This window comes from Oncorhynchus mykiss, chromosome 7 (assembly GCF_013265735.2).
Source record: "Oncorhynchus mykiss isolate Arlee chromosome 7, USDA_OmykA_1.1, whole genome shotgun sequence".
Taxonomy (NCBI): domain Eukaryota; kingdom Metazoa; phylum Chordata; class Actinopteri; order Salmoniformes; family Salmonidae; genus Oncorhynchus; species Oncorhynchus mykiss.
The window spans coordinates 79,307,119-79,320,693 of NC_048571.1; the positions used below are offsets into that span (position 1 = coordinate 79,307,119).

The 13,575-nt window shown below is 41.8% G+C and overlaps 1 protein-coding gene across 1 annotated transcript; it reads right to left on the reverse strand.

Annotated features, from left to right (window-relative positions):
* Nucleotides 1–1,114: 1,114 nt before the first annotated feature.
* On the reverse strand, nt 1,115–4,783 carry snrpb (small nuclear ribonucleoprotein polypeptides B and B1). Its single transcript, XM_021610678.2, has 7 exons — nt 4,570–4,783; nt 3,634–3,785; nt 3,294–3,405; nt 2,852–3,004; nt 2,135–2,264; nt 1,762–1,887; nt 1,115–1,403 (listed from the first exon to the last, which is right to left on the reverse strand). Exons 1-7 carry the CDS (start codon nt 4,570–4,572, stop codon nt 1,366–1,368), a joined length of 714 nt encoding a protein of 237 aa, XP_021466353.2. The 5' UTR covers nt 4,573–4,783; the 3' UTR covers nt 1,115–1,365.
* Nucleotides 4,784–13,575: the final 8,792 nt, after the last annotated feature.

The following is a 13,575-nucleotide window of genomic DNA, read 5'->3' on the forward strand; positions in this document are numbered from 1 at the left end:
ACTTTTTGGTTCCTACATGATTCCGTAGTTTGTCTTCACTATTATAATGCTGAAAATAGTAACAATATTGAAAAACCCTTGAGTAGCTGACCAAACTTTTGACAGATACCGTATGTAAATGTGATATTTCCATGTATTTTTAATATGTTTGCAAAAATGTCTCAACCTGGTATCATAATGGGCTATTGTGTGCCGATTGATACATTTGTAAAGCAGTAATAAAATGTGGAGAAAGTCAAGGGATCTTAATACTTGAGTCCTTTTGGATTGTTTATGCCATCTACTGGTCATTGAGGCTTTGAAGCCACTGCTCAGTAATATTGGCACACCCCAGTAAGGCCAGTCCTCCATAAGAAATCTACAGTATTTCAATTAAAATGTTAGATAAAATTACATGCAGCAGTATTTTGTTGTAGTGGGGACATTAGCACTCTTGATGACTATACACTCTAAGGGCAGTTTAAAGTATTGGTATGCTTAGCTCAACAAGTATGCATCTTGTCTAATATAAATGTGGCAAACGAATGTAGACCAATACATTTCTCTACGTTCCAAAATATGAAATGGTTAGTGTTAAGATGGAGACATGGCTTCAGTGCCCTCAATATAAATGTTTGGCATTACCAACTAGTCCAATGATTCCCAACCAGGGGTACTAAGCCAATACACAGGTGGGTACTTAAGACCATAAGCGTAATGGTAAAATGCAACCATGGGGGTACACGGGGCAGATGAACCTTCTAGTTGGTGGTAGGGAACCACTTAATGTGATCATGAACATGCTCAACCAATACAATACTTCCTAGGCAAAACTAGTTCTCCACAGGTAAGATGTATGGTTCCATTTTCAAAAACATGCTCACACTGAAGACCAATAATCAACTGCCATTTTTCCACCCAAGTAATTGTGGAAAGATGTGTCAGACAATAGTAATTTAAAATGACACAATACTGCCATTACCCCTCCCTAGCTGTGAGCAGCAGTCCATCATGCCACTTGGTGGATCAGATTCAGGAAACTGGCCCAATAGTCTGATCCAGCAACACAAAGAAATTAGAGACCTGGCTATCTTAATCATTGAGAGCACGGTGGATTGATAAGTGCAAGGACAAGCTCTCTTAATTTATTAAGACCATATTGTCTGTTCAACAAATCACCCTCAACACGTATGCGCTTCAGCCAAACACGGCATCAATAGTCACTTTAATCTGCATAGCAAGTCAGAGGCCAACATTTTAAAACAAATCGTCCATGACACTTTATTAAAAAAATCAAAACAGTTACAAAATTCAAACTATACAGGAGCCTAAAGAGAAGGATTTTGTAGGGATTACACTTAAAAGACAACAGTCCAGTGGGGAGACTCAAGGTCTGGAGGGACGCATTCCTGGGGGTAGTGGGCCTGGAAAGAGAATATTAAGGATTAATAGTTAGTGCCATGGCTTGAATAATGAAGGATTAACTCATTTTAACATCAAGTCACCAAAGAGAGAAAACTCAGTCTGAGTTCATGGTTCTGGGCTCAGAGTAATCCTGCTTCAATGAGCTTCATCAGCATCAGGTTCAGCTCTAATGAAAATCATCACCGCAACAGAACCAATGTCTCAATGTACACAGACAGCTTAATTCTGATCTTTTGCCACTAATTGGTCTTTTAACCAAACAGACCTTTTGCCATTAAGAAAAATAACTGAATCCAGCTGACTAAACGCAGACAAACATCAACTTCACTCAGAATCCTGAAAGAAAGTCACCCTCACCTCTCATGCCTGGGTGTGGTGGCCTCATGCCGGGAGGGGGCATGCCCATTGGACCTCCACGGCCAGGGAGCATTCCCATTGGAGGACCCATGGGAGGCCTCATGCCTGGGGGAGGGCCCATCATACCTATAGTGGGCAAAGCATACATTATGTTAATCCTAGTCATTAAATTAATGTAAGCATAAATACCCACTTCCTAAATACAAATGTTGATCATGCGAAGTTAAGTGAATGTTCTGGGCTCAGAGTAATCCTGCTGATGTAATGTTTCAGCATCAAGTTCAGCTCTAATGATCAATCATCACTGCAACAGAACAAAAGTCTACTTCCCACTGCAAATGAAGCTAGGCAGCCGTTGTGATTCAGTCCTTACCTGGAGGGGGTGCACCGCGACCCATGGGAGGGGGTCCTCCTCTGCCTGGTGGGTACTGTGTGGGGGCACCAGCGAGGGTGGCACCAGCTGCTGCAGCAGCGACAGTTCCCCTGCCCTGTGGGGTCATTACCTTGGGAGGGGGGGGGGGGGGGTCAAGGCACCATATTTAACAAACCAAATTTCGTAGTTCCAAGGCCCCAACTCAGATTTCAAAAACTCCGGAGACAAATTAATACTTAACTTGTGTAATCAAACTCGTGCAATTATACAAAACTCTACATTATGACCGCCGCTCAGATGCAGCAGAGAGAAGATTCTGTTTTAAAGAACATGATCATTTCTATGCACTTTACCATGACTTTCAGCAAACAAAACCGATACTGCTAAATATATTGGTTTTTGAATTTAATTTGCCAAGCGGTGTTCTATCCCGAAAACAATATTTTCATAGGTTTGGACGTAAGCAAAAGCATAGTACCCATCCAAGAATTTTAATTACAGAAAAATCTTTGGAAATCCTGCTTCAATGAGCTTCAACTCAAATGAAATGCCTCCCCTGAAAAATAACCAAAGTCTCACCCTTTTAGAACTTCAAAACTGAAAAGCTGCAAGCTAATCCCCAGTAATCATCCACCATATAGCCATTATCCATATTTAGTTTTCACTGAGATGCAGATGGGATAACAGGAAAGGTGTGACCCGAGACCTTGGCCTTACCTGTTGCGAGGGGCCTCCTACTCCTCTGACCGGCCCAGCGAGGCCTGCAGGTGCCTGGGGCATGGGTGCTCCGGCAGGGACGCCTCTGCCAGCTGCCCTGCCAACTCCTGGGCCTCCTGCCACACCAGCCAGGGGCACACGGGCAATGCCAGTCTGAAAGGGGAGCAACACTAAGTCAGATAACACACCTATGAATTTCTAAGTACAGTTAAATCGCAGATGATTAAACAGCTCTGGGCTCAGAGTAATCCTGCTTCAATTGGTTTCAGCATCAGGTTCAGCTAAAATGATCATCACTGCCACAGAACAAAGTAACTTGTAAACCTCTCACAATGATCCAAGTAAGCCACCCATCGAGTAGGAAACCCCAAATGGTTGATAAAATGCCTTCATTATGACAGACACTGAGCATTTACACTGTAGGTGGTGCGGAATGGCTTACATCTTTGGGAGGGGGTCCTTCCACTGTCATGGAGACCAGATTCTCTCCTCTGAGCAGCACCAGGCCCAGTACCCTCTTCTCTTCACGCTCAGGCTGTTTAGAATTCTTGGGCCTGTCAAGAAAGGGGGGAGTATGGGTTAAATCAAAATATATTTTTTACCTTTAAGTCTAGAAAGGTATACACAGATTTAACAAAACTCATTTTAAGTCACTGTTCATCCAATAGTACACACAAATGTTACTTCTGCCGTTCGAAGCCTGCCCTGTTTGAAAGCGGCAGATGTAATGATAGAGATCCAAAAGCAATTACTGATTGTTCTTAACAAAAAACATCACTTACTTGATCTTTCTGAACTCGTCGCAGTCACACAAGATGAGGTTCATGTGTTTGTCAAAGGCTTTGAAAGTCCCGATGAAGATACGACCGTCCTGCAGGATGCACCGCATCCTGAAGTCGATGTGTTGCAGCATCTTACTACTCTTTCCAACAGTCTGTAAAATTAGGCATAAATCAATTCATGAGAAATTTGCAATACTATAATTGACAAACCTCAGGGTAATCCTGCTTCAATTAGTTACAGCATCAGATTCGGCTCAAATGAGCATCACTGACAGAACACACATTGATCCAAGTTAACCACTGATTAGCAATCATTGACGTCATGGAATTTAATAAATTCTTAACTTAGATCATGTTCAGACCTGAAGAACAAAAATGAGCCTTGGTTGTAGCAACTAGAAAACTAGGTAGGTTCTAGATTGAATATATTAGCCAGGTACCGCTAGCTACCCCAAAAAAAATGGACTAGCAGACAGACAAGCGGCACTTTCGACACGATAAGAGGTAAATTGTCAGGTGGAAATTTCGATAGCAACATACAATCATGATAACATTGGCGGGCTTGGAGCCTAACATGAATGAAGCCAGGTATGAGCATGCAGCCAACCAACTAGCGTTAGCTAGCTATGTTACTTAAACAAGTTCTGGTCATGGTCAACTACGGCCAGGGTTCAGTTTTGCATGGACGTGCTGGTCAAAACTGTACTGTATGCAAAAGCACATTACAACAGGAACAATTTGTTTCAAGTGGCGAATGTAGCTAGTTACCCATTGTAGTCTTATAAGCTAAGAGTGAAACAAAGGCCTACACGCCTACGTTGCACTGACGTTCATCACCGGGAAAGAGAACAGAAAGTTTCCACCGAATAAAAAAAACTGAAATATATCATAAAACACGTAGATCATACTTCAATTGAGTCCAGAATAAAGCCTTACCATGATTGCAGTTCTGATGGCTCCGATGTAAGTCGGATCACGCCAAACAAACTCAAAAAATTGACCCGCGAAGCTCCCAAACTAGGTGCTGCCAGGTCCGTCTTTATCCGCGAGTTGCAGGAAGTGACGATACACTCGTGTGAACCCGTTAAAAGCGAGAAGAGCTCTTTACACGCCACTTCGATATAAACTATGTCCGGAAGTAACTTCTTAGTAGCATATGTTAGGAGAATTTCCATAACAGGTTAGGATAATTAAGTTAAATTCAGGAAAAGGTTTACGAAAATGCTTTCCTAACCTGCTACGAAAATCACTCAAAATAACGGACCTTGCTATCGTGGATTTAAAATGGTTAAGGCAAGGGTGAAGGATAGTGTAAAGGTTAGGTAAGATTTTTAGTTAAGGTTAGGGGCTAGGGTAAGAGTAGGGACATCCCAAGGATCCCGGATAGCACAACACTCAAAATAACATCTAATTTATATTTTTGTTTCATAACTCAATTGTACACATTTAAAACAGATACTGGTACACATGTATGATAATAATATAATGTACGCTCTGAATGGGTTCTTACGGGAACATAGAAAGTGAAACACAATTATTATTTTTTTTGCGCAAGAGTCGCGAGTCACATGGCTTTGACACATTTTATGACTTGAGACTTAATTTGATAGAAAGTAAAATAACTTGACTTGACTTGGAGCCTCAACACTCAGGACGCGACTTGATACTGATTACTTGTAATTGTCTGCCCAGGTTTTGTCACTCATTTTGTGGCACATAGTCTCAGCGGATTATTTTCCACACAGCCAGGGACAGTAATGCCCTTGCAAAAAGGAAAAAAAAAAAATGATTGGCTAGGGAGACGCACACTCAGCCCTCAGATTAGACCAGCAAACTGTCAATCTAACCGATCGCTGCAGCTGTACATAGTCTATTGGTAAATAGCCCACCCATTTTCACCTACCTCATCCCCATACTGTTTTTATTTATTTATTTTTCTGCTCTTTTGCACACCAATATCTCTAACTGTACATAACCATCTGATCATTTATCACTCCAGTGTTAATCTGCATAATTGTAATTATTTGCCTACCTTCTCACGCCTTTTGCACACAATGTATATATAGACTCCCCTTTTTTCTACTGTGTTATTGACTTGTTAATTGTTTACTCCATGTGTAACTCTGTGTTGTCTGTTCACACTGCTATGCCTTATCTTGGCCAGGTCGCAGTTGCAAATGAGAACTTGTTCTCAACTAGCCTACCTGGTTAAATAAAGGTGAAATAAAAATAAATAAATAAAAATTAAAAAAATCTCCACAGGCAGGGGTAAACTAGCTCAGTGAGAACGGTTTGGCGTGTTAGTTGGGTCATGTGGAATCGGTGAGGGTAACTAGAAGTGGTCTAGTGATAATTGTTTGTGTTTCTGTTGGGCAGAGGAAGAATGCGCTCGAAGTAAAACGAATGGGGCCAAGAAAAGTGAATTGTTTCGTTCTCAAGAAAAGGGAACCAATGAAAGGAGTGATAACTGGGGTAGTAGTAAATATAAACGTTGATCAGTGTATGTGATGCTCGTCGTTTGATGCGACGCAGACATGGTGGGGAAACAGAAGAGTCATTGTCTGTCTGTTCTTTTGAGTTTTGAAGTTGAGTCTTTGCCTGACAAAGTGAAGTTGGGATATATAAGTTATCCTGTAGTAGCGTATGTGCCGAATACATTAAGAAATTACTGGTGTCAAGTTTATGGGCATGTGGCAGCAGTGTGTAGGATGGGAGGGTACAAGCTATGAGACCAAGGAATGTGTTAATTGTAGAGGTGCCCATGGAGCTGGGGATTAGAAATGTCCCATGTGAGAGAGGCAGGTTGAGGTTTCCAGGGTTAGAGCAGAAGTTGTCATACGCTGAGGCAGTGAAGAAAGTAGAGGAAGATGGGTGGGAAGATGGGAAGTGGTGAGAGTAGTAGAGATATACCAGTACAGAGGGATAGGCAAAAAAAATAATTAAATAAGTTAGAGTAAGATTGGATTTTTAGCATTTATAGAAATGGTTATCAATTATGCTGCTGGGATGGAACGGAAGTCTCAGAAAATTGAGGTTGTGGTGGCAGCTGCAGAGAGGTATTTGGGTGTGCGAGACTTGACAGCAGAAGAGTTACAGGATGTGTTAAGTGGTGATGTCCCATCCTTTCAGGGTGATGGCATGAGGTATGAATAAATACATTTAATTAGTGGAGTAGGGGGGGTGTTAATTTAATTTGATATAATTTTGAAACAAGTGAGTATAGTGTTAGATGGTAGGGTATTTATTTAGTACTTTTTTTTCTTCAATTAAAGTATAAGGGAGTTGTACTCCAGTCTAGTAGGTGGCTGTAATGCAACAAATTGGATGCCAACCGCTGTTAAACCTTATAAAAGAAGAAGGTTTGGTGGGTGGGTTCCCACTGAATGGGAAAAGTATTTTCTTTCAAACATATTTTATTTTGCTACATAACATTTGCATTTTATATTTATACCATTGCTTATTCGATCTAGTCACTAACATAGGCCTATGCCATTGCACCAAATTCTTGTTTCAAAAACATCTAAACTAAACGCAACATCTAAACGCAACAAGTTGCGTGTCTTGAATGTTGATCAATGACCTGTCAACATCATTTGGTGCACAAAGGAAAGGCTGTCGTACACTTCGATCCAGAAAATCCCAAACACGCTCAATGGGTGACATGTCTGGTGAGCAGGCCCGGCACCACGAGGGGGCAAAAGGGTGCAATGCCCCCTTAGTTGGAATATTGTGCCCCCTCAGTTTTGTATCCTTATTCTGTACCACAATCCGTCATGTCCAACTGATTTGTTGTGTATGCTTCATTCATGCAACTCCCTTGCATGCATCATACGTACGTCGTACGTCATACACATTTTACCAGTTTGATTGGCCTTCACAGTAGAAGGGCGGGGTAAATTTGACCGTTTAGATTTACTTTCAAAGTTACATACTACGAAGAAAAAAAAGTTTCACAGTGCAGCTGGATGTAATTTAGCTAAGTTTAACAGTTAGGTAGGTAGCTGATAGCGTGATGGATGTTAGAAAGTGGCTTCGCCAGGGCACAACTGCAGCATCGGATCAAACTAATCAAAGTGGCGGGGAGGGGGAGAACCCCAAGGCCACTGAGCCGATGCTAATCACCAAGGCGAAGGTCGCCGAGGCACGCATCAAGCAAATAACATTAGAAATGCATGGTACTTTGAACCGAAAAACAAGCAAGGGATGCACAGGAAACAGAGATTTCAAAACTTGTGAATTCTGCACAGCTTGCAAGATATCGTATGTATTTATCATTGATTGTGGAATTTCCTGCTGTCAATGAGCTTCCTCTCAGGGTAACTTTGGATGCGATGGACGCAAGAGGGGAAGGGGGTGGTGGACTATTCCTGGTGATGTTAGATTATACGCTCAGGAAAGACAAGGAACTTGCCTTAAGCACAATTCCCTGCAATGCCACATACACATCTCATGACATCCAGAACAAAATAATTGGGCTCATGAATGAGGTAGTCACAGAGGAAATGGTGAAGGAAGTAGGTGATTCATGGTACACAGTTAAAGTGGATGGGACTGAAGACCCAACCGGGTGTGAGAACATTTCAATTGTACTCGTTATGTGGGCGAAAACAACCGTGTTAGTGAGCGGCTAGTGTCAATGGCAACGAGTAAAGAATGTGATGCTTTATCGCTGACTAACTTGGTTCCTGTCAGAACTAACAAATGTTGACCTTAGCACCGAGAAGATTCTTAGTCAATGTTATGAATGGTGGTGCAGGACAAACTGAATCGGGAAGTGCCGCATGTGCATTGCTTTAATCACCAGCTGCATTTAGTCAAAGCGCAGGCTATGTCCTCTTGAGGTTGCATTGGATGACTTTTTTAACGTGTGTATTTCCCTTTACAAGTTTCTCAGGAAACAAACTGTGTCTGCGCAATATTCAGGAGAGAAACTGGCCACAGTGAGTGCCATTATAAAATCTCTGGACAGCATCATCCACCTGCTCAGAGAAATCGAGAGTACCCGCACCTACGGTACAGAGGTGCGACTTGAGGCTGTGGGCCTATTGAACGCTGTTTACAAACCGTGCTTCAGATTCATTGCCTTCATGGATCACAAAGTACTCAGCCTGCTCGACCCCCCCCCCCCCCCCCCCCCAACAAGTTATTTCAGGCTGATTAACTGATCTGGACACTGGCATCCGAGTCGTCCACAGTGCGTGGAAAAACTGCGACGTGACAGTGAGTTTGATGAGTTATGGGAGAAATACATGGACACCTCTGCTCCAAGCAAACGGTGAAGAGTAGTGAGTAGTAATCTGAAAGAATATGTGGTCGAAAACAACAATGGGCCAGCAAGAAGAAATAAATGAGAGGGAGTCCAAAATACTGTTTTTAAGCACTCTGGATGCTGTACTGGGAGAAATGTCAGCAACATTAAACGAACAAAACAGTCAACTTGTCGAGGCCCTGTGTGCCTTGCACCCAGAAAATGAAACCTTTATGGATGTGAAAAAGGTGAAACCACTGCTGGACTTAATCTCATTAGACTTTGTGGAAACTGAGTTTACTGTCACACGCCAGTTTCTACAGACTGAAATCACCTGATCTGGAGAAGATCGGGGGCATCTAACAGCAATGCTTTACTGTGATGACTGGCATTGAAACTGGGATGAACATTTGAAGCATCCACGGCAATTTGTGAGAACTCTTTCAACATTGAAAAACGTATTCAGTGAGCACAGACGAAGCATGTTGCACGGGAGGAAAGCGCAACTGATTCAACTGGCATTTGAGAGGGATTTTAGAAGCAAATTCCGTGGGGAGTGGGAACGAGGGACTGCTGAGGAGGTTCAACACAGCATCAAGGCGGCTGCAACTCTTTTGAATCTGGGTACGAACAGGCAGCCTGGCTGGGCTTGTATTATTTAGTTATTTGCTAGCTTTTGGAAATGCGTGGCAAATGTCAGAAATAGGCGTAGAAGTGATTTTCTTTATTGGAGTTGCTGCCAAGTTTTCTGCTTGATTTCTGTGATTGGATTGGAAATGTTTGGTTTATAATCAGATTGTTTTTTAATGTTGTTTTATATGGTAGAAGAGGCGCTTTGCATTACATTGATAAGGGTGGGCAGACCTTGGCCAATGGTTGAGTAACGATGTAGCTATAGTGTTGCCATGGAATACTAATTTCTCTGATATCATATGCAGCGTAGTACTGCACTCTCCTGTGAAGACAGCTTGGTAGCTGCGTCCAAGCTGAATTGTACTGATAAATCCTGGTAGTGCATTGTACATTATTGTTTGCTTTCCGCTATTGGAAATGCATTGTATTGGCATTGGTTATTACAGTAATTAGCAACTGTTTTGCATTGCATTGATGAGTATTATGCATGTAGCATTGTCATAACTTGCAATTGCTCCAGTTGGTTATGAATTGTCCATGTTTGTAAAGTGGTGCAGTAGCCTGTATTCTTGTGGCAAGACAGCCGTGTGTGGCTGCAAATACATTGTGTGTAATTGTACTATCGGTTATTTTCCATCCTGTGTTAACAGCAAGCGAAAATAGTTGTGCCCCTTTAGTCATTTCTAATGCCCTCTTGCTGAGTTAATCCTGCTGCCGGGCCTGCTGGGAAATGTTCAGTTTCCAGGAATTGTGTACAGATAATTGCGACATGGGCCTTGCATTACCATGCTGAAACATGAGGTGATGGCGGTGGATAAATGACACGAAAATGGGCCTCAGGATCTCGTCACGATATCTCTGTGCATTCAAATTGCCATTGATAAAATGCAATTGTGTTCACTGTCCGTAGCTTATGCTTGCCCATATCATAACCCCACCGCCACCATGGGGCACTGTTCATAACTTTGACTTCAGCAAACCGCTCACTCACATGACACCATATGTCACACGACACCCCGGTACAGTTGAAACAGGGACTCATCCGTGAAGAGCACACTTCCCTTCTTGATATGCCACTCCTGTCAGGTGGATGTATTATCTTGGCAAAGGAGAAATGTTCACTAACGAGCATGTAAATAAATGTGTTGACATAATTGTAGAGAAATAAGCTTTTTGTGTGTGGAACATTTCTGGGATCTTTTATTTCAGCTCATGAAACATGGGACCAACACTTTACATGCTGTGTTTATATATATTTTGTAAATATACACCTCAATGATGGTACTAGCTATATCTAAAGATAACTGTAACATTGCACTACCTTCAATACTTATGGGATGAAGATGTAACATATTCTGGTAAATTAATTACAATATTTTTGAGGAAGAAAAAGGCTACAGACTGTAACAGACAGATCATGTTTTCCAGTGGTGACCTGTCATTCAGGGCAGGTTGGGCCAAATAATACAAAATATGTGTTGCCTGTTTTGCATGTTATTTTAGGATTAATATGTGTCACATATCACTTTGCAAACAATGTCAAAATATATATATATATATATAAGGTAATAAAGCCGCATACAAACATGGTCTCTTTTTTGCTTTCTTGAGTAAGGCAGCTCCAAAATACAGATGTTTCAGCCTAGCTCAGTGCTTTCTGTTGTGGTGGGGCAGCCATCAGAAAATACAGAGCGTAGGGGTTGGTCGTTTTCTCTAGTTATGCTGTGATTGGCTTAGAGCTCTGTCACTCATGTGGACACTACGTCACAGCAAAATCTACAGGGTGAGCTTTAAAATTCAAGCCCCTTAGGTGCTGCCAAAGATTTACATTAGAAGTGCCCATCCAAGAAGGCTAAGGGCATTGGCCAAAGAATAAATTAAGTCAAATCACGTTATATCTAATGTAGCTTTGATTGGACTGATCATGTCAACATCATACTTTCAAAATCTTAGCAAGCAAGCTAGACAAGCAGTCATCATCATGAATCAAGTCGACAATCTACTGGCAAATCCTTTTCAATCCTTGTCATATGAAGATAAATTATAGATAAAACGTATCAGTGCTCATCGGCCATTGGACATAAAATTTACACAACAAATTGGAAATCGCAAATTCAACAATGAGTAGTTTGGAAGGAATCAGTGGCTAACTGCAAGCGTTGCAAAGCAATCACTATCCTGCTATTCAGTGGCAAGGGTGTGTGGTCCAATTCTGGGGTTAAGGGTCTCTTTACCAAGCTTAAATTGATAAACATTCACATGCAACACCATGTGCCAGAAAAGGTTGAATACATAGGGCATGCTGTCAATCCAGCATAACTTCTGCCATGTTCAAAACAACTGGAAACTCAGAACTGGGAATTCTCCAATTTCAGTGAGTTCAAGACAACTGGGAACTCTGAAAAAAAAAAATTTACAACTGGGAAAATATCTTGTGAACAGTCATCCAACTCAGAATTCCAAGTCGGGAACTCGGGCCTCTTTCTAGAGCTCCGTCCTGAAGATCACTGACGTCATTTTTTATTTATTTTTATTTTACCTTTATTTAACCAGGTAGGCAAGTTGAGAACAAGTTCTCATTTACAATTGCGACCTGGCCAAGATAAAGCAAAGCAGTTCGACAGATACAACAACACAGAGTTACACATGGAGTAAAACAAACATACAGATTCAACCTTGTCATGATTCAACCTTGTTTCTTTCCAAGTTCCCAGTTGTCTTGAAAGCACCATCAATCTAGAGAATGCCACTTTGTTGACAAAGTGCAAGGACCGCCGCGCCACCTTCCTGTTCAAGTGAGCACAGCACAACAAGGTGAGTCCTACAATGTATTGTATGCTGCTGCATAAATGATGAAATATGACAGGGAGATATGTATACTGTAGTTAAGAAAGTAATACTAAGTGTATGTAGTGTAGTAAGCTGTTAGTAGCCCATGTGCCTCACCCTAATCATTTGGTCCCTTTCCCCCTCATAACTTAGCCTACTGTTCTGACTTGGTGTTGCACATGTAGCCTATAGCCTGTTTTAGAGAAATGTCATCATCAAATGTCGTAAGAGCTTTGTCTGATTAAATGCCCCCTTTATTTATCCTATGGTTCTGACTTGGTGTACAGGGAGAATACTGTAGGAATGGCCCATGTTCTGAATTCTGTCGCTGTACATTTCAAAAGTGCTGAACAAATAGTTATATTGACTACATCAGTCTTAACTCGCTCATTGTCTTAATCGAAATTACAGATGGTTTCTTATCCGCTCATTGTTCCCTTATGCCATAGTTTGTATAGCTCAATTGTCCGTAGAAACCACAGTTGTTTAAGCAAGTTAGCCATATCAGCTGTTTTTTAAGGCAGTAAATTAGGCTGAATTAACTGTTTCGCTGCCAGACAAGGCTCCTCGGATAGTCAGGTGTAGCTGTGGTAAGGATTCACTCCATGGTGCTGAAAAGAAAGCTCTGCTGTTGGGACAGTTTCTGTAGGCCCTAACAGTTTGTTGTCACCGTTAAAGTGCAAATAATGTATTGTTTAGTGTTCTGTAGTGGCTTTGCTGGCATGCATCTAAAATTATGTGAGTTTGCCCCACCAAGATTTACATGCTAAAATTGCCACTGATGCTTTCCATCCGATTCTGCATCATCCGCTGCACAGAGGTAGGCCATATGATCCTTCTTGCTCTGGATTCCAGAGAAGTGGGAATGTGACATATCCCGAGACGATATTGATTGCTATCATGAATGACTTTCAGCTCAAAATGCAGGTGTAAAACGCCGTTTGTTTCTGTATCTTGCGTTTTGAAAATGCATCACCGTTTACAGGCTACATTTGCGCAGCCATTGTGCGCGAGTGCATGTGCGGTGGTTGCAAGCTTTGAACCACTCCTTTTTGGGTCTTGGGGGTCAAAAGGTTTGAAAACTACCGAGCTAGCGAACAGATTGGGGATTTGCTGTACAGCTAGAGGATCGGGTGCAGCCCAACGGCAAATAAATTGTAGGGAGAGAGTATTGCTATAAATGAAAATGCAGCCCCCAAAATTGTTTGGTGATCAAGAATATGAACAAATGG